Genomic DNA, 21,522 nt, shown 5'->3' on the forward strand with positions numbered 1-21,522 from the left:
GTGGCACGGCTCAAAGGGCCGGAAGGGCCTACTCCACTCTGTATCTCAATAAATAAATAAAAGAATTACCAATTCATACCTAGCAAGCTCCCTCAGACCAACTAGTTTGAATTTATGGAGGTGAATCACTGAGGAAAGCTCCTAGGATATTATCATGAACTATTATGAGCCTGTCAGGCCAATTGGGCTTTGATTTAAAGTCTTGTCCAAAAAATTGTGCATTTGGCAAAGGTAGCATTTATTGTCAGTTCTTGATTGCCTTTGACAAGGTGATGGTGAACTATACCCTTTGACCCGGTGGTGGTGAACTATACCCTTTGACAAGGTGATGGTGAACTATACCCTTGAACTGATTCAACCATTCTTGCAATCTCTGCCTAAAAGAGCTTAAACTCACACTGCCTTACATCTGCTTCCCACCATTTTAAATCTGTGTCCGCTGATCCTTGAACCATTCTCTAAAAACAATGGTTAGACTCCTTAAAGGTCTTTATGATCTTGCAAACTTATATTAGATCACCTCTCAGTATTCTGTACTATGGGGCAATAACCTGTAAGTACCAAATCTAGATGTCCATGCACATCAAAGAATCTACAGAACAGGAAAAGGAAGTTGATTGATTGATAGGTTTTTAGTTATTGAGAAAATGAAGGGATAGGAAGTTCATGCCGGAAAGTAGTGGGGGAGATAAAAGTCAGTCGTGACCTTATTGAATGGCCCATTTTCTGCTATTTTTAAAGCTCTTTGCATATTTACTCATAGATTGTTTGTTCCACCTGTCTTTGAAACTTTGCTGATAAGTTTGTGTTTATGTCATTGTTCATTCTGTTGAGGGCTATCTATCACTTCAGAATATTACGCACCATTGCATCTGCTACTTGTCTGCCTTTTCACCCAGCCCATCGATGTCCTCTCCCCAACTTCTTGTTTCCTTATCACACCATCTAGTTTGGACCGATGAGTTTCAACACCCTCTAATCTACTGATCACTGCTAGATGAGCTGGCAAAAAGATTGGGTTTAGTCACAGTGACTCACATGATCATTTAGGCAGATTAAAAAATTTTATGAAAGGGAAATATTTAATAGGATGCATGAAAATAAACTGGCAATTTAGGAAACCTCTAAAATGTTTTTTTTAAGAGGAAGAAGTGGGGGGAAGGAGCAACTAACCTGAGGCTAAAATACAACCTGATGTGGACGTACAAGAAAAATGTTGTATCATTTCCTGCACTATTTGCTTTTTCGACACATCGTCCCTTGCTGATCCTTTTGCAGATATTGTGGGTTTGAATGCTGTAACAGGAGCCTCTTCACAAAACTATAGATCCTGCAGCATCTGAACCATTGGTACATTATTGCATTCTGATTGGTCAAGCAATGATTAAGGCCTATCACATTCTCATTGGCAGAGTCTGAGGTTTTTAGTAAGAATATTTCTCCCCTGCTGTGTAGTTTGAGATTGGATACCATGCTACTCCACTGAGTAATATAGCATGGAAGCAGGCCATTCAGCCCCTCTCGTCCATGTGTTGCCCAGTAAGCTAATTCCACCTGTCTGCATTTCAAGTCAAGTCAAGTCAGTTTTTATTGTCATTTCGACCATAACTGCTGGTACAGTACACAGTAAAAACAAGACAACGTTTTTCAGGACCATGGTGCTACATGAAACAATATAAAAACTACATTGAACTACGTAAAACAACACAAAACTATACTAGACTACAGACCTACCCAGGACAGCAGAAAGTGCACAAAACAGCACAGGCATTACAATGAATAATAAACAAGACAATAGGCACAGTAGAAGGCAGTAGGTTGGTATCAGTATTGAGGAGTCTGGGTATCAGTACCTCTGGGTATTGAGGAGTCTGATGGCTTGGGGGAAGAAACTGTTACATAGTCTGGTCATGAGAGCCCGAATGCATTTGAAACGTAGCCCTCTAAACCTCTCCTATCTATGTACTTACCTAGAGGGCTTTTAATGTTACTGATGTGCCTGACTCAAACACTACTACTGGCAATTCATTCCAAATACTCACCAGCCTTTTGAGTGAAGAAACTGCCCTGATGTCTCCTTTCAGTTTCCTGCCTCTGATCTTAAAGCTTGTTTTTAGTGTATTTTCCCAGGGAAGGGGCACTATGTGCTTTCTATACCCCTCGTGACCTTGTACACCCTCTCAGGTCACCCACCAGTCTCCTGTATTCCAGGGAATAAATTCCTAGTCCATGCAACCTCTTAGTAACTCAGACCCTCAAGTCCAGGCAACATCCTGGTAAATGTTTTTTGCACGCTTTCTAGTTTAATAGCATCTTACCTGTAACAGGGGTGGACAAACCTGTATACACACTCCAAGTGCGGTCTCATGTACCTGCAAGATAATTACTCAGCTCCTATACTCAATGCCCTGACTAATGAAAGCCATCATGCCAAACACTTCTATATCATACCCTATCTATCTGTGACATTGCTGTCAATAAACTATGTACTTGCACTCCTGGGTCCCTCTGGTCCACAACACTCCCAAAGCCCTACCACTCACTGTACAAGTTCTACCTTGGCTTGATCTCCCAAAATGCAATACCTCATTGGATTTTATCTGGACTGAAATCCATTTGCCATTTCTCAGCCCACATCGACTGATCAGTGCCTCTACTTCCTTAGGAGCTTGTGAAGATCTCATTTTCTGGAACACTTATTGTTTGTTTATTCATTTATTATTTCTTCTTTCTTTTTGTATTTGCACAGTTTGCTGACTTTTGCACACTGGTTGTCCATCTGTTGGTGGGTTCTTTCATTGATTCTATTATGGTTATTGGATTTATTGAACATGCCCACAAGAAAATAAATATTCAGGACTGTGTATGGTGACATATATGTACTTCGGTAATAAATTTACTTTGGGCTTTGAATAATGGTACCACTTTAGCCATTTTCCAGTTTTCCAGAACCTTTCCTGTGGCCGGGGATGAAGGGAAAAAACTCCACAATTTCTTCTACAGCTTCCCACAGGGTCTGAGTATGCACCAGGTCACGGCCTGAAGATCTGCCCACTTTAATGCACTTTAAGGCCTCCTGTACCTCGACCCCGCTAATTTGTATGTGGTCTCATTCCCCCTGCTTTCTTAGCTTCCGTAGATTCCAGCGCAGTAAAAAAAACTGAAGAGAGATATTCATTGAAATCCACACAGAAAGTTCAAAGTAAATTTTATAATCAAAGTACATGTATGTCACCATATACAACCCCAAGATTGTATATGAGATTGAGACAGCAGGCTGATCTTTAAAAAGACTCATTCCCTCCCAAGCCACCCTTAAACTCTTAATATACAGTACCTATAGAATCTCCTGGTCTTTTGCTTCACCTTGCCTGTCAGATCCCTCTCATTTCTCTTTCTGCCCTCCAAATTTCTCTTTGAAATGCATTCCTACACTTGTAACCATCCAGAGAATTACTGATTCTCAGTTGCTTATGGCAGTGTATACCTCCCTTTCTTTATCAAACAAACCCTCAATATTTTTCATAAGCCAGGGCTCCCAAAACCTGCCAGCCTTGCCCTTCACCCAAATGGAAACATGCAGGCCTTGAACTCTTGACATTACACTTTAAAAAGCCTCCCACTTGGCCGATACACCTTTCTCTGCAAACAATTTCACCCAATCAACCATTGCAAAATCCCACCTGAACGCTCCGGAATATGCTGTGCCTCAGTTCAGGACCCTTACCTGTAAACCGATCGTATCCTTCTCTGTAACTGTTTTAAAGCTAATAGAATTATGATCACTGGATTTAAAATGCTCGCCGACAGACTCTTCTGTCCTTGGCCTTACGTCATTCCCAGGAAGAGATCTAGTGTTGCACATATCCATCATATTCATAAAGGAAGTTTTCTTGGACATACTTGACAAATTCCACTCCATCCAAACTTTTTACACTGTGGTTGGTCCAGTCAATATCAGGGACATTAAAATCTCCCACTAATACTACCCTATTATGTTTACAACGAGCTGCAATTATTCTACATATCTGTTCCTCCATTTGCTGCTGACTGATGGGGAGAGGAAGGTTGCTATGACATAATCCCATCAGAGTGTTTCTAAGTTCCCTTTCTTGTTTCTAAGTTTGACCCATATGTCCTCACTGGATGATGCCTCAAGAATTTCTACTACAGTATACTATATAGTACAAATAACATATAGACATCCACAGCATTTTTCTATTCAAGCCTCAACATTTAATTGCTGTGGAGGATTTCTTACTCGTTTGGAATGACACCTTTCCTGACAAGGGGGTGTGGGGATCACTCTGCTTGGCAGGAGAGATTTGTAGCTGTGAAACAATCTCAGGTTCTGGGGCCTAGTCTGTGGTTGTTGTAGGAGTTGACTCTGGTACTGCAGGAAGTGGCTCTGACAGCTCTGGCCACCTTCTGGATGTGTTGGCACCCTGAACAGTGCAAGGCAAGGTTTACTGGATGGTGTGGATCATACTGCGTGAGTACGGTGTCTGACGTCACCATTTCCTTTACCCTTTGGAAAGCCACCTCACACTGCTCTGTCCGTTGCCATTTCTTCCCAACCTATAGTAATGAGTTCCAGGGATGCAGCACCGTAGTCATGTTTGGCAGGAACCTGTTATAATAATTGTGAAATCCAGAAAAAGAACTGCAACTGTGACATGCCCTTTGGCCTTGGGACATCCAGCACTGCTTGATTTTTCTCACACTTGTTGCATTGTGCTCTGAGCCTGTAATCTTCTCATCTTCTTCACAATGTCTTGAGATTTTGGAGCTGTTCCTTGTCATCCTTACCAGTAACAATGATGTCATCCAGGTAACTCTGAGTGCCTGGACAGCCTTGTAACACCTGGTTCATAGCTTTCTGCCAGAGGGCAAGTGCAGATGTTATTTCAAAAATAAAGCCCATTGTAGCGAAAAGCCTTGGGTGAGTGTTTATGGTGAGAAACGCTTTGGACTCTTTTTCCATCTCCATCTGCAGGTAGGCCTCAGCTAAGTCCACTTTGCTGAGGTGTTTCCCTCCAGAGAGGTTTGTAAAGATATCCTCTATCCTGGGCAGATGGTATTGATCAACTTTCAGTACTGGGTTAATGGCAACTTTAAAATCACCACAGATCCTGACAGTCCCATTCTTCTTGACTACTGGGATCACAGGCATTACCCATATGCTCCACTCAACCTTGGAAAGAATTCCTTCAGTCTCCATGTGATTTAGCTCACTGGCTACTTTATCACAGATGGTATCGGTCTGGCATTTTCATTTAACACTATTTTACCCTGGATATATTTGAGCTTTCCATTGTCATCCATGAACACTGCTGTGGCATCATCCAGTACGTTTCTTAATTTGCTTTCAGTTGACTCTATGGTAGGGGATGTGATATGCAAATGTTGGATGGATCTCCAATCAAGTTGTAGTTGTCTCAGCCACTCACGTCCCCAAAGTGCTGAACCTCCTGTATTTACCACGTACAAACCCAATGTGGCTTGTTGGTTGTTGTATTTCACTGTTACAAATGTCATTCCCACAGGAGTTATTTTTTTCTCCAGTCTAAGTTAGATAACTGCAGACTTCAGTTATTCATCTTTGAAATGCCACTCAAACTCATTTTGTGGAATGACTGAAACAGTCGAGCCAGAATCCAATTTCAGTTTAATTTATTTGCCATTCACTACTGGTGTAAGCCATATTACTTGTCTATTGTTAGTTTCACAGTGTAAATCTCAAGGCTACCCAGCCCTACATCACTCCCATCATTATCAGATTTATCATCAACAGCATGCAGATTAGTGCTCTTTTTGAAACTTCAACTTGACTTTTTAATATTTTTCTCTTCTCTCCATTTGTTTTTGTCCCCCCAACATGCTCTTTGTATGTGTCCTTCTTTGTTGCATTTCCTGCAAGTTTTGCCTTTAACCCTGCATTGGTCTGGTGTATGCGAGCCCCTGCCACAGTGGTAACACAGTTTGTTCAGCCAGGCTGGTTTCTGTCTCGTTGTTGCAATTTTATTCATATTCGCTTCCACCTTATTTCTTTCAACTCTAACATGGGCAGGACTGCATAAGAATTGGATCTATAAGCTCAGATCCTGCAGCCGCAACTGGTGCAGTCCAATCTCAAAAATACCTGGCCTCCAATTTTAAATAGATGTCAAAACCTAGAATGAATCAGAGCACAGCAGTACATAATCATGGCTTACTTCTTCGACCCATTCCAAGGCTAAAATGATGCAACTATCTCAGGTGTGAATACTCATACTTGTCCGAGAGTCTTTCTTAATAGTCACCGAAATGCTGGAACAGAAACAGAAACACCTGTATGACCTATCACTGGATCTTTTGAACCATTTGTGTAGAAGCTGTAAGCCTTGCATATATTCCTGTGCCAATGATAATCAATCATTCTTCACCTTGATCTTTTCCTGAAGGCTTAAAACAATCACAGACAAAGGGAAAAGCCATGGAGAAGTGGCAGAAAAGGGTACATGGGGACCATATTTTACATTAAACAACCCAAGATTTTGTACCCATTCATAAGACCTTATGAATGCAGTGCTCTCAACACTACTGTTGTTGGCAATATTGGATGACCAACTTTATGTCCTCTTACACTAACCCAATAAACCATTGCTAACTGTAACCTGCGTAGATGTAAGAGTACTTTGCCCATTTCTACTGGTAACGTCAAAATTGGGGATCATTTAATTGCACCACAACATAATCTCAATGCTTGAAGTTGAACTTTGTCAAGGGCTTTAAGACCACCAGTGAGGCTGACCCACAAGCAACACATCTGTAATCAAAGGCAGATCTGATTAAAGCAATACACACTCACGTCCCCCTCCTGCCAAAGCCTCAGCATTAAATCATTCAAGACTGCCCCTCTTGACAATGGCCACTTCAAATGCTCTATTTTGTCATCTTTTTAATCACCTGTTTTCTTCACAGATTAGCCTGTCAGGAGCCTCTCCTCTTCCAAGTGTTCCTATTGCTATTCCTACCTGGATCTGAATTTCATTTCAGAGCTGAGAGATTGCGCCACTCTCCACTGTGTTTCCAATTGATCCACCTACCCGCCCACTACGTGAGAAATAGAAGCAGGAATTGTCCTGTCATGTCGTCTTCATTGTTCACTAGAATCACGGCAGATTTTTCACCTCAGGCCATGTTTCTGCACTAACTTCATATCTGGTTGATTGAGATGTTCTCTGATCTTGGCAATTTACGTGCAAACGCTTTTGTCATGGTACAAGGAGACTTCATCAGTGCGCTGTTGATTGTTATTTCCAATAACTCCATACTGTGTCTTTTTATTTCTTACTACTCAAAAACCTATTCATCGCTGTCTTGAACATACTCAGCAGCTGAACCTCCACAAGCCCAACGGGTGGAGAATTTTCATATTTACTCTCCAATTTGAGGAAATCCTTTTTAAATCTGAATGGCTAACCCCTTAGTTTGAAACTCTGAGCCAAGGTTCAATAATCTCCTGACCTTGGAAACATCTTTGCATCTGCCCTGTCAAATCCTATGCGAGTTTTGTACGTTACTCTCCTAAAATTCAAGAGATTAATGGATCAATGGATTGATCTCTCGATACTAACATCACTTTCATATAAAGTTGCATGCAGTGGACATTCCTAGCGGTTTAAGCAACATTGATCATGAAACCAGCATCACAATGAAGCTTATCTGCCTGATAATGTTGCTGCAGTGTGCCATTTGCCTGACATCCCTATATCACAGTCACCATGCCATAAACACTGTTCCATTGCCTGTAAAGCTCACAGACATACTGAGCTCATATAATTTGGAAAATAAAAATATTTGTTTCTGCTGTATTGAATTACTACTGTTTTATCAACTTTTTGCAGATTTATTAAATTACTCTTCTTTGTGTTACATATACATTGTTCGATTTGTGTCCGTCCTCTTTCTATTAAATCCTCACCATTTGTATCACATCCCTATCATTTGATCTGGGTTCCTGTTGTTTGTATTAACCCGCCTACTTTTACCGAGTTCCAGTAGATTTTAGAGTTGCTGCTGTTTAGAATGGGTCTCTACTGTTTGTAAGGGATCCCCACCTTTTTTGAGCCCTTTGGTTTGTAATAGACACTATTGTCTATATTAAGACCCCTTAGTTTGTACAGAGTCCTTGTGGTTTGCATTGGGCTCTGCAGTGCTTGCTTGTTTTGATTTCCCACTCTTTGTTTTAAGTTGCTCCAGTTTAATTCCCTGGAGCTGTGGTGCTGCATGGTTCTGGAGTCCCTCCTTGTCTACTGAGACTCTGCTATGTTTGTATGGAGCTTTTCCTGTCTGTGCTCATGGGAAGACCCAATAAGGAGAGCAGACCTCTGTGGCTCCAAGAGAAGGTGTTACATAAATCTTGTGTGACTCTGCAAAGCCTTCCCCTTATCTAAATGGCACAAGCCAGAAGTTGTTTAACATGGACAAGTACACCTTTAACAAAAAGCCTCCCACCATACAGCACAAAGCATCCTGCTTGTCTGGCACTCCATTAAAGCTCACAACACCTGTAAAAGTTACCTCAGCAACTTAGCAAGGATTCCTTGTCAGGATGACCAATGCCAGGACAGTACGTAACCCTCACACACCGTCCTCACTTACTGTCACTGCCCTGCCAGCCCTTCAGCCTCACTGGATCGAAATGCTGGAGTTCCCTCCATATAACAATGTCAGAGTATCTTCACCACGATAGATATGGTGACGCTAAGGTGATCGGGGTTGGGTAATACATGCAGTCAACAACACCCACATCCCATTAAAAAATATTGTGTAACCTTCTCAAAAACCTGACACAGGCATGACAGCTTTCCTGCCTCATCTTATGACTTGGATATCTGAGTTTAGTTTCTGGTGAAGGTGGCTTGCACGACAGATGATTGGATCAACGTGCATGTTAATACATTCAGATATTTTTTTCTGTTTGTTTCCGTTTGAAGGAATCCTGCGAAGTACATTATTATAAATTTGCATCACAGAATAAAATTGTTCCTAATAATCAGAATATTTATTACCAGATCCTCTAGCCCTTTAAACAATATTCCGTGTAATCTAATTTAGAATTATGGTGTTTGGCACCAAAACAGGTTCTTCAACTCACAATGTCCATCCCAACCATTGTATCTGTCTAAACTAATCCCATTTATATGCTTTACACCTGTAGCTTTCTGTGCCTTGCGATTCAAGTACTTGTGTGGTTGTTTATTAAATCTAATTTCAATTTCATTTTTTTATTAAGGTGACGAATTAGAGTACATCAGACCAAACGTCTACAGGAATATTGCCAAACAACTGAATATCTCGGTCACTTCTGAAAGCATTGTGTCAGATGCATTTCTGGCAGTTGCAACCGAGCTTTTCTCTGCAGGTAATTACAGCAATGCTTATTCATCTGTTCGTTAGCGGTTCTGTCTATTGTCCGACACCTTTTATCTACAATCCTGTCTCAGCACACATTCTGCCCTGTGCCATTCCCTTTGCAGTTTTAAGCACTTGCACAGATTTACATTTTTTTTTGCCATTTCTTCCCTGTAGCTATTAAACAGAGCAGAGTTGAACATGCAGTCTGCTCCTTCACTGACAGGGGAGAACTGGGGAATGTGATGCAGAGATCGCTCTGCGAGGCAACCCCCTACCAAAAAGAAAATCAGACCAATAGCTTCAGGCATCTTCAGTACAGAAATGTCCTTTACCAGCTCACAAATAAACAGTTCCTATTTCTGTTTTTTATGCAGTTCCACGCCCCAGCTCCTCACTCCCTGGGTATTTCATTATACGTCATATGCCCTGTATTCCAGTCCCAGGCCTGGTTCCTCTTTTGTGTGTAATGATGGAACAAACTCCAGTCCAGATGCTAAACACTTGCCAGTGTTACTTTAACAAAAAGGAATGCAAATCTGTAAGTCTTTATATAAAGTACATTTGAAGGACTCAAACTGAATGGTTGGTATATTTTACTAGGTGAGGGCATTCAGAGCTGGAGCTCGGTGGGGGGGGGTGGAATCAGAATCAGAATCAGGTTTATTATCGCTGACATGTGACGTGAAAATTGTTAACTCAGCAACAGCAGTTCAATGCAATAATATATAAAATAAAACGTAATAATAAATAATCAAGTAAATCAATTGTGTATATTGAATAGATTTTAAAAAGTGCAAAAACAGAAATACTGTATATTAAAAAAGTGAGGTAGTGTCCAAAGCTTCAATGTCCATTTAGGAATCAGATGGCAGAGGGGAAGAAGCTGTTCCTGAATCACTGAGTGTGTGTCTTCAGGCTTCTGTACCTCCTACCTGCTGGTAACAGTGAGAAAAGGGCGAAAACAGGAAAACAGATTATTATCTGAATGGTGGCCGATTAGGAAAAGGGGAGGTGCAACGAGACCTGGGTGTCATTGTACACCAGTCATTGAAAGTGGGCATGCAGGTACAGCAGGCGGTGAAAAAGGCGAATGGTATGCTGGCATTTATAGCAAGAGGATTTGAGTACAGGAGCAGGGAGGTACTACTGCAGTTGTACAAGGCCTTGGTGAGACCACACCTGGAGTATTGTGTGCAGTTTTGGTCCCCTAATCTGAGGAAAGACATCCTTGCCATAGAGGGAGTACAAAGAAGGTTCACCAGATTGATTCCTGGGATTGCAGGACTTTCATATGATGAAAGACTGGATCAACTAGGCTTATACTCGTTGGAATTCAGAAGATTGAGGGGGAATCTTATTGAAACGTATAAAATCCTAAAGGGATTGGACAGGCTAGATGCAGGAAGATTGTTCCCGATGTTGGGGAAGTCCAGAATGAGGGGTCACAGTTTGAGGATAAAGGGGAAGCCTTTTAGGACTGAGATTAGGAAAAACTTCTTCACACAGAGAGTGGTGAATTTGTGGAATTCTCTGCCAGAGGAAACAGTTGAGGCCGGTTCATTGGCGATATTTAAGAGGGAGTTAGATATGGTCCTTGTGGCTAAAGGGATCAGGGGGTATGGAGAGAAAGCAGGTACAGGGTTCTGAGTTGGATGATCAGCCTTGATCATACTGAATGGCGGTGGAGGCTTGAAGGGCCGAATGGCCTACTCCTGCACCTATTTTCTATGTTTCTATGTTTCTATGCCCTAGGTGCTGGAGATCCAGAATAATGGACGCTGCCTTTCTGAGATACCGCTCCCTAAAGATGTCCTGGGTACTTTGTAGGCTAGTGTCCAAGATGGTGCTGACTAGATTTCCAACCTTCTACAGCTTCTTTCAGTCCTGTGTAGTAGCCCCTCCATACCAGACAGTGATGCAGCCTGTCAGAATGCTCTCCACAGTACATCTATAGAAGTTTTTGAGTGTATTTGTTGACATGCCAAATCTCTTCAAACTCCTAATAAAGTATAGCCACTGTCTTGCCTTCTTTATAACTACATCAATATGTTGGGACCAGGTTAGATCCTTAGAGATCTTGTCACCGAGGAACTTGAAGCTGCTCACTCTCTCCACTTCTGATCCCTCTGTGAGGATTGGTATGTGTTCCTTCGTCTTACCCTTCCGGAAGTCCACAATCAGCTTTTTCGTCTTACTGACATTGAGTGCCAGGTTGTTTCTGCGGCACCATTCCACTAGTTGGCATATCTCACTCCTGTACACCCTCTCGTCACCACCTGAGGAATGAGAATAACCTATTCTCATTCCTGTGTCACCTCTCTCTCTTGCAACTTTATATCAGAATTGGGTAGTTATGCAGGCTGGACCAAGCACAGACATGCTCTGCTGCTGTATAGATCTGGTGTTTACTATGCTGGTTGGGGTGGAAATCCCAATTCTGATTGGGAGTATAAGTAAATGGATTAGTCATTAGAGAATTGGCACACATTAAGTCCTTTTTCTGTGTTGTAACCTTCTATGCCTTATGCCTCAGTGAAAACTATCTATGTGATATAACATGGGTGTGTGCAACATTACTGGGTTTTAATGGCATTGTGAATTTGTATTGTGGATTCTTACAGAACTGTGTAGAAATGAAGTTTGAGTGAATTACTTAGGACTTTGTTCCTACAATACATATAAAAACTGTGAGTTATTCATGCCTTTCCCTTCTACAAGAGTGATGACAAAGTTTGACATGTCATTACTTGTCCCCAAGGTTGGAGGACAACCAAAGCGACGTGTACAATAGGAACGATTGCTCAATAGAAGTGTTTTTTCACATTCACACACTTCACTGACTTGTGTACTTTAATGGCAAGAAATTGCCCTACAGTGACAGCAGGAGAGAGGGAGGGAGGGAGGGAGAGGGAAAGGAAGGGAGGGAGGAGGAGAGAGGGAGAGGAAGAGATAGAGAGAGGCAAATAACAGGAAGTTGAAAGGTGCAATACACATCAAAGTTGCTGGTGAGTGTTCACCAGCAACTTTGATGTGTGTTGCTTGAATTTCCAGCATCTGCAGAATTCCTGTTGTTTGCGAATTTGAAAGGTGTAAGTGTTAACTGTTGTTGTTATACAGAAATTATTTTGTATGAAGTTGTTTCTCAGTGTGTAACCCAGGAGGAATGTTTTGGGAAGCTCGAACTCACTAATTTCCTGAGTAAATGAGGTAACTGGGTGATATATACATGGGAATCTCCTGGGGAGTAAGTTTGCCTTCAACGTCCTTCAGCAGGGGCTTCAGATGTGCTAAGCACTACCTCACTATATCAGCAGTGGCCCACAGTGTCTGTTATCACAGGAAGTCTGTTTATGGGAGGAGAACATGATAGAGCTTCATTCAGATGGGAGGTGGATCTGTTAACAGCTGTGAATTTAGAAAAGCCTACAGTTTTAATTAGCTAGCACAACGTACAATACTCCTACAGAGATCAAAACCCAGAGTGACTGATGTAGTGAAAAGCAAAGGCAGTTCTCTGTGCCTGCAAACACACTGCACAATCAATCAACATACAGACTGGTGGCCTGATTGACTTGGTAGTTTCCCTACAAAACAATAAGCGAATTCTTCCATTGCTCTGTAGTAATAATCCCCTGGATAAATACTCTTTGCCACCACGTGCCCCTCCTGCCATTGTTCCATATGGGCAGAGACCACACGCTTCAATGAAAGCATCGTAAAACTCTGCCTGTTCCATCTCACTCTACCCATTGACTAACCGGACCCATTGCCCACTTTCATTTCAACGGTCCTTTCAGTGATGTTTATTATATATTGTCTTTTACCTAATCCATTGCTCATACAACAAACTCTTTGGAATGTTTGAAGCCATTTGATTTGTGTAAACAGTTTCAATAAGCTACTTGCAGATTAGAATTTCTGGAAGTTTCCATCGCAGTTCAGCCAGTGAAACATTTCACAGGAGGAAACCATCTTATTTCTGCTATTGATTGACGTACCCAACTTGCTGAAAGTTTCTATCACTTATTGTTTTTTTTTTGGTTTTGTTTTGCATTTTCAACAGACTGTCAATAATTTCTCAACTCTTAGGCTGAGATCTCTGAGATCTCCTTACCAGTACCATACCAAATTAGCATGTCTGGCAGCCCCATTCATTACCTGCAACAGCGGCCGTCCTTGGCCATTTCTGTGCTTCACATCAATCGGATTAAGGTTTATTTTACCACATGGATAATATCTTTAAGCAGTTTACACCAGGGGAGGGTCTTGAGTGAGGGGACGTGGTTACAAGATTTGCAAGATGGTCTTTTAAAAATGTGAGCAGACATTTCTTGCAAAGGGTAGCGAATCTCCAGCCTGGAGAGCTCTGGAGGCTGTATCATTGGGGTATTTAATGAGGAAGTAGATAATGTTTTGACAGATCAAGGGACTGAAGGCAGTTGGGAATTGGCGGAGGAGTTGAGGCCTATGTTAGATTGAATGGGTGGGCTAGGCCCAGGGGCCAGTGGTTGGCCTAATCCTGACTTTGTTTTCAGTTGTTATATTCTTGTGGGTAAAGTGGATGCATATAAGCTAGATGTTGCTGGATAATGCAAATATGGAAATACTGTGTTCTAAAATAAAATATAAATTTCATCTTACATCCTAATATAATTTAACATGCACAACATCCTTCAGGTTTGGGTAAATAATTAATTAGAGTGAATTGATTTTGTACGTTTATGGTGGAAGCTACAGAGAACTCGGGTATGTGTATTCATGTTAAAAATGTCTGATCTGTCCTTTGTCTCAGGATGGATCCATTGATGTAAAACTGAAAGAAGATCACACTGTCTCAGAATTTTCTTGTTATATTTTAGGCTCCAAACATGTGCAGTTTAGTTTAAAATATTTTAATCTGCAAAAGCATCACTGTCTTATGTAGGAAGAGACTACAGAGCTATTGCTTTGTACAGTTAATCTGCACAATGGAGTGCTGTCGTGAGATGACTTGCTTAGTGATTTTGAATGTATGACATTCATTCTCAGTGACAGTTTACATAGTCTGTCATCCTGGGGTGGCAAGAGGCTTCACCAGGTTCAAAGCTTTACGTTGTCATGCCTCTCTGTTAAAGAATTCCCTGTGTTCACCATTTCAGAAAAGTTTGCCAGGGCTGAAGACTGAGGTTGTATTGCATTGTAATGAAAAACATTTTACAATTTAACCCCACCTCTCTGCGCCCAGCATCCTGCTCCTGTCCCGACATTCCTGACAGTAGAGGCCGGGGGGTTAGAAACATAGAAAACCTACAGCACAATACAGGCCCTTTGGCCCACAAAGTTGTGCCAAACATGTCCTTACCTTAGAAATTATCTAGGGTTATCCATAGCCCTCTATTTTTCTAAGCTCCATATACCTGTCCAGGAGTCTCTCAAAGGACCTTATCATATCCACCTCCACCGCCATCAATTATTGTTACTGATTTTAACCTCTTTCTAGGTTGGTGTGGGAAAAGGCAGGGTTTCAGATCTGGTCTGCATTTCTACAGATTGAATGTCAAGTCAATGCCCAGTGCAGTGTGCCCTGGAACAAGGTCAGCCAGCCACTTACTGCCCAGTGGTAGGTCTCCTCATTCCCCTTCCCATTCACGGAGCACTGAAGCTCCTGTCACTTCAGACTTCGATCTGCTTCCCTCTGCTGTCCATTGCCCGCAGGTTACCCGGGCACCTCTGGCTAACCTGTTGCCAAAAGCCTGCATCTGCAGCCTGTACACCCATTGTGGACACCACATCTGCATGGTGGACTGCCATCGCGCTCTTCGAAGCCTGAATGAGCTGTGGACCCAGATTTAAATCACAAGTGGAGGAGAACTGTCCATCTCTTGTGGGAGCTCCTGGCTGTTATGAGAAGGTTGTCACTTGAATGATGGTCGAATTTGGGGGGAGTTCATGAAGAGAATGAAAAATGGGATTATTTGATAGCCATTGGTGGTGCAAAGGGCCCTGTATCTGCACTTTGTGTCTTTAATTCAATGACTGCAGTCAGTTAGGAGGTCCTAAAGATTGTGGTAATCTCTTGGTTGAAGAGTTAACAGTTTAATTACCCTCTAAGAGTGTGCATTATCAGCAGGGATCACTGATTATGTGGAACAAGGGTGCTGGTAGTTAGCTGAGGAGATCTGAAATAGATAGTAACATCCAGGCTGACTCATCATCTGGTTAACATGGTTAAACTCCCAAACCATCAATCCGGAGACTGCTTCAAATTCAACTCTGGGACTTAAATTCAGTTAATGATCTGGAATTCTTCATAAGTAAGTAAAATTGATGATGACGATGGTAGAACTACAGCTACCAGCTCACTTTGTTCACTAATGTCTTTCAGTTGAGTAAATCTTTCACATTTGGCAGTGTGGTTGTTTTTTAAAGGAGAAAGGGTAACAAATTCTGGCCATTCCCACATCCCCCACATTATAATTAAATCATTCTGATTCCCTCCAGCTCGATCTGTGAAGAGATTAAACAGATGGCGTGTGGTGAAGCCTCTCAGGTACTTTTCCCATTTAAAAAAATTTCTGTTGACCTACAGTTGGAGCCTGATTAGATTGCCGGGAATGTTGTTTGGCACCAAAGAAGAAGGAAGTGACTATTTAAGTAACAATGCTGGTATAGATTTTGCAGGTGTATTGAACTAGACGCAAGGCAGGATCTGGCTGAGATACAAAATTGTCTAGTTAGTAATCTTGATGAAGTGCATTACAGCAGAGCTGAGGTTGGAAAGACCACATCCTGGTGTGGGTTTCTTCATAAACACGGTACCTTCACCAAAAGAAAGATCTGCTGAAACAGTGACGTGTTTTTTTGACTTTTTGCTAGCTGCATTGTTTTGAAACATAGTGTTGATATTTGTCTAAGTCTGATCTGAAATCTCCCTAGTTAGTATGACCACTCCTGGCTGATGAACAGGACAAAGTATTCTACCCAAATGGCACACAAGTAATTTATAAACTGCGTGATATTAAGTTACTCCTGGTTGACTACCAGGAGAATAGTTTAAGCCCTGTGAATAGTTCAATCATTACGGAGACACACACAAGAGAAAGCAGGTGCCAAAATCAATCTGGGGCAAAAATCAAACTGCAAGAGGAACGCTGCAGGAGGACTGAAATGCTGAATGTCCCTTTGCCTCCATCGATGCTGTTTGTCCTCATGAATTTCTTCAACAGCATGTTGTTAAGTTTAACTGCTATATCCCACCCTTGAATGACTATGTGGTGAAGACTCCAAGATTTGCAACACCCTGTGTAAAGAATTCATGTCACTCTGTTCTCTGCATTAGCCTTCATCCTAAGGCTTGGCCTCCACTTGAGATTCCCCAGCAAGAGGAAATGGCCTCTCTGTATCAGTCTCTCTCTCAGTATCTAGTACATCTCATGACATCATCTACAGTCCAGCCTTGTTCAATCTCTACTCAAAGGACATACCAAGGTTCAGTCCTCTGCCTTGTCTCCATGGCAAACATTTGCTTCTTTAAATGAGAAAAGCAAAGCTGCACTTTGTATAAAATGAGGTCTCAGAAAATCCTGTAGTCTGCACCTTATGAATCAGCATTTCCGGATCTCTGCCTATCAAATACTTAGTATATTTCACCTTTTAAAAAGCTTTCTATTCTCACTAAGAATATTAACCTTACCAGGTTGCAAAGTTTCCTCTTGACCATTCACTGATATGAAGAGAAAACTGTTTCCACTGTTAGGTGGATGACAGTAAAAGTTTCCAGTTCCCTCACTATATTAGCAAAATGGTTGGTCATTAAAGGACCTTCTGCCTTTTATACAGAGGGTTTCATCTGCTTCCTCTGCATAGACTCGAGGTTATTAATACTGTCCTGATTGTTATAAGTACAGTGAATAAAAAGTGAGGGGACCCCTGCACCCCCCCCCCCAGAAATGTTCATGTTTTATTGTTCTACAACATTGAAACACAGTGCATTTAATTTGGCTTCTTTGACACTGACCAACAGGAAAGACTCTTGTATCAAAGTGAAAACAAATTTCTACAAATTGGTCTAAACACAAAATAGTTGATTGCATAATTACGCAACCTTTTCAAGTCAGTATTTGAGTCTGTGTGGATAGGTCTCTATCAGCTTTGCACATCTGGACACTGCAATTTTCCCCCATCCTTCTTTACAAAACTGCTCAAGCTCTGTCAGATTGCATGGAGATCATGAGTGAACAGCTCTTTTCAAGTCCAGCCACAAATTCTCAATTGGATTGAGATTTGGACTCTGACTTGGCCACTCCAGGACGTTAACTTTGTTGTGTTTAAGCCATTTCTGTGTAGCTTTGGCTTTATGCTTGGGGTCATTGTCTTGCTGGTGTAATGCCCTGGTTCATATCTTTACTGTTATGCTGTAGGTATTTCGGTTAGCAGCTCTGTAAGGGCAGTTTGTTCTGCTTTCAGTCTGTTTGGGTTGTTGTTGGAGATCAGGGATGATGAGGAATGTGTGCCATTCAATTAGGATAGTGGAACTGGGGGGGGGAGGGCTGTTTTTTTGGTGAAGGACACAAAGGTTGGTCTTGGGGTTTTTGTTTGATGGGAGATGAAGAGAGAAGATGCTGGGGAGAACCTGTCGTAGAATACAATCCAGTGGGAGACCTGTTTGTTGGAGATGGATTGCGAGCGACGTTCAGAAGGTGGTGTGTTGACCGGGGGCCCAGCGTGTGAGTGACAGAGAAGTGAAGATGAGCTCCAACTTGTGCACATTCATTTGACTGTTTAATTAGAATGGGCCCTTTTTGTTTTTTCTTTCTTCTTTACTAACCCTTTAGTGAAGTAAGTTTCATAAATATAATTCCTTTAATGGTATGCAGTGTGCTGTCTGTTATTTTTTGGCACTGAGTTGTAACAGGGTAGCAATGACACAGCATCCACACGACCCGCGGTTTGGGCTGGGAGAGTTGTCTCAACCTCACGGGTCTGGCAGTACTGGAGTGTGCCTTCCCTCGACTTACACAGCCAAGGAAACAAGTGGGTTTTCACTGGAAAACAAATTTTCTCCCAAATCGCCATTCTCTTGCAGATTGCTTCAGGTTTTCCTCTAGGATTTCCCTGTATTTTGCTGCGTTCATTTTACCCTCTACCTTCACATCCTTCCAGGGCCTGCCGCAGTGAAGCATCCCCACAGCATGATGCAGCCACCACCATGCTTCACGGTAGGTTTTTGACTTCACAGACTCCCATGTGCCTTCTGGCAAGCTGAGATTTCATGTGAATCTTTTTCAACAGTGGCATTCTCTTTGCCACTCTCCCATAAAGCTGTGATGGGTGAAGCACCTGGGCAACAGTTGTCTCTTCCATCTCAGCCACTGAAGCTTGTAACTCCTCCAGAGCTGTCATAGGTCTCCTGGTGGTCTCCCTCACTAGTCCCCTTCTTGCACGGTCACTCAGTTTTTGAGCAGAGCCTGCTCTTGGCAGATTTACATTTGTGCCATATTCTTTCCATTTCTTCCTGATTAATTTAACTGTACTCCAAGGGATATTTAGTGACTTGGAAATGTTCTTGTATCCATTTCCCGACTTGTACTTTTCAATAACCTTTTCACCAAGTTGTTTGGAGTGTTCTTTTGTCTTCATGGTGTAGTTTTTGCCAGGATACTGACTCACCAGCAGTTGGACCTTCCAGATACAGGTGTATTTTTACTGCAATCAATTGAAACACCTTGACTGCACACAGGTTTATGTATAGCTAGAACACCTAACTAATCCAATTGGCTGCACCAATGATGATTTGGTGTGTCATATTAAAGGGGGCAAATACTTATGCAAACAATTATTTTATGTTTTATATTTGTAATTAATTTGGATCACTTTGTAGACATCTCTTTTCACTTTGTCTTGAAAGAGTCTTTTTCTGTTGATCAGTGTCAAAAAAAGCCAAATCAAATCCCTTGTGATTCAATGTTGTAAAACAAAAGATGAAAACTTCCAAGGGGGTTGAATACTTTTTATAGGCACTGTACCAATTGCCATCACCATTTTAAGTGCATAGATTCCTAAGAGTCAGAGGGAATGTTGTATTTTTCCCAAGGAGACTTGAGCATTCCTTTGAAATTTTCCTCTGCCCAGCTGAAATCTCTTTTCATGACAGAGCTTGTAACCGAATTACAAGAGATTCTACTGATGCTAAAAATTTAGAGCAACACACACAAAATGCTGGAAGAACTCAGCAAGTCAGGCACCATCTTTGGAGGGGGAGTAAACAGTTGAGATTTCAGGATGACAGCTGGTGAAGGGTCCTGGCCCAAAACATTAACTGCTCGCTTCCCTCCATAGATGCTGCCTGTCTTGCCTTGTTCCTCCAGCATTTTGTGAGTGTATGGGAACATTGTGTCTGTTTTAGAAGTCTAGTATAGATTACCCAAATGATTTGACCTCTGAATGGAGCTAATTCAATATAAAAAGGATGTCGGTATTGGGGTTGTTGACCTGGAAAGGAAGACTGATGTTGGTTCCTTATCCTGCTAGTGAACTTGGAGGGTTTTGAGGATCCAGCAATGGTGGAACTTTTTCTGCCATAAGTATTCCAGGTCTCAGAAGCACACAGGAGGGTTGGTAGACCATGAGTTTTATTCCAGGTATGGAATCTTGATAACCCTTTACTTCATTCCACCAAAGACCATGCAGGCAATTGAGGATTTCATTGTAAATGTCTGCCTTCACTGAAAGATGGTTCCTGAGAGGCAGTAATTGTCCATGTTCTCTCAGGTCTGATAACCATTATTTATCAGAAGGTAGTGTGTGGAGCAGGGGCATTTTGATAGAGGACCTTGGTATAGCAGATGTTGACTGTAAGGCTTCTCCTCTCATTTGCTTCAATAAACAAGTCAGCCACGATTTGGGTCTTGGCTTCTGAGTGAACTTCTTTGGGCAGCCAATAGAGAGAAGGGCTGTATGAAGTTTAAAAAGGCCTGAAGCTGCTGCTCTAATTGCCCTCTTCATGGTGCCTCTTGAAGGATTGAATACACACTGCAATTCCTATAGCACATTTCCTCAGCTGCTGTGAGTAGGCAGTTGAGAAGGATCCAGGAACGGACAACAGATTGATACCTCTGTAGTTACCCCAGTTAAATCTGTCTCCTTTCATGGTCACAGTACTAGTATTGCTGAGGTCTCCTTATCCCAAAAGTATTCTGTAGATTTATTCACACGCAGTCCTATAGCACATTTTTCCCATGAGATTTATATCGGCGATAAACTTGCCTACATGAAATCTAGGAGTTTTTACTTCCATATTGTTGTGTATTTAATATCTCAGTAATATTTGAGTAATATTGTAAATATTTGTTTGATTAAGCATTCTTGTTCATTTAAATAATTCTTGAGAAGATTGAGGGGGGATCTGATTGAAACATATAAGATCCTAAAGGGATTGGACAGGCTAGATGCAGGAAGATTGTTCCCGATGTTGGGGAAGTCCAGAACGAGGGGTCACAGTTTGAGGATAGAGGGGAAGCCATTTAGGACCGAGATTAGGAAAAACTTCTTCACACAGAGAGTGGTGAATCTGTGGAATTCTCTGCCACAGGAAACTGTTGAGGCCAGTTCATTGGCTATGTTTAAGAGGGAGTTAGATATGGCCCTTGTGGCTACAGGGGTCAGGGGGTATGGAGGGAAGGCTGGGGCGGGGTTCTGAGTTGGATGATCAGCCATGATCATAATAAATGGCGGTGCAGGCTCGAAGGGCCGAATGGCCTACTCCTGCACCTATTTTCTATGTTTCTATGTTTCTATGTTTACTGGTTATATGTAAAAATAAGGGAATTGCAACCATTATGACTACCATATTATATATAGATGCCTCGAACTAAGACTTGCATCTCTCGGCTCCCTTGTTTTCCTTTCAATTAGTTTTTATATTTTCAAGTTACAAAACATGACAGGGAAGTTTTAAATGAACCTGAGATGACTACCTACCTGTTGAAGTGCAGCGAGATGTTCTAGTTTAAAAAAGGCATAGCATGAAACGCCAAGTAAAAAAAAGTGGAGCAGCAAGTATTGTTCATAAAAGGAATGATGATCATGTTAAAAAAAAAGCAGAAAATGGAAGTGTTCATGGGTTCGTAACCAATGATTACT

At 41.8% G+C, this 21,522-nt stretch overlaps 1 protein-coding gene across 2 annotated transcripts in view; it reads left to right on the forward strand.

The window, feature by feature from the left end:
- boka (BCL2 family apoptosis regulator BOK a) overlaps window positions 1-21,522 on the forward strand; it is a 64,006-nt gene that overhangs the window by 18,838 nt on the left and 23,646 nt on the right. For both annotated transcript variants that reach the window (XM_063046228.1, XM_063046229.1), the window contains exon 3: window positions 9,281-9,409. In XM_063046228.1, coding sequence (XP_062902298.1) covers window positions 9,281-9,409 — 129 coding nt within the window. The remainder of the gene's footprint in view (window positions 1-9,280; window positions 9,410-21,522) is intronic.

The sequence above is a fragment of the Mobula hypostoma genome, chromosome 4, assembly GCF_963921235.1.
Source record: "Mobula hypostoma chromosome 4, sMobHyp1.1, whole genome shotgun sequence".
Classification (NCBI taxonomy): domain Eukaryota; kingdom Metazoa; phylum Chordata; class Chondrichthyes; order Myliobatiformes; family Myliobatidae; genus Mobula; species Mobula hypostoma.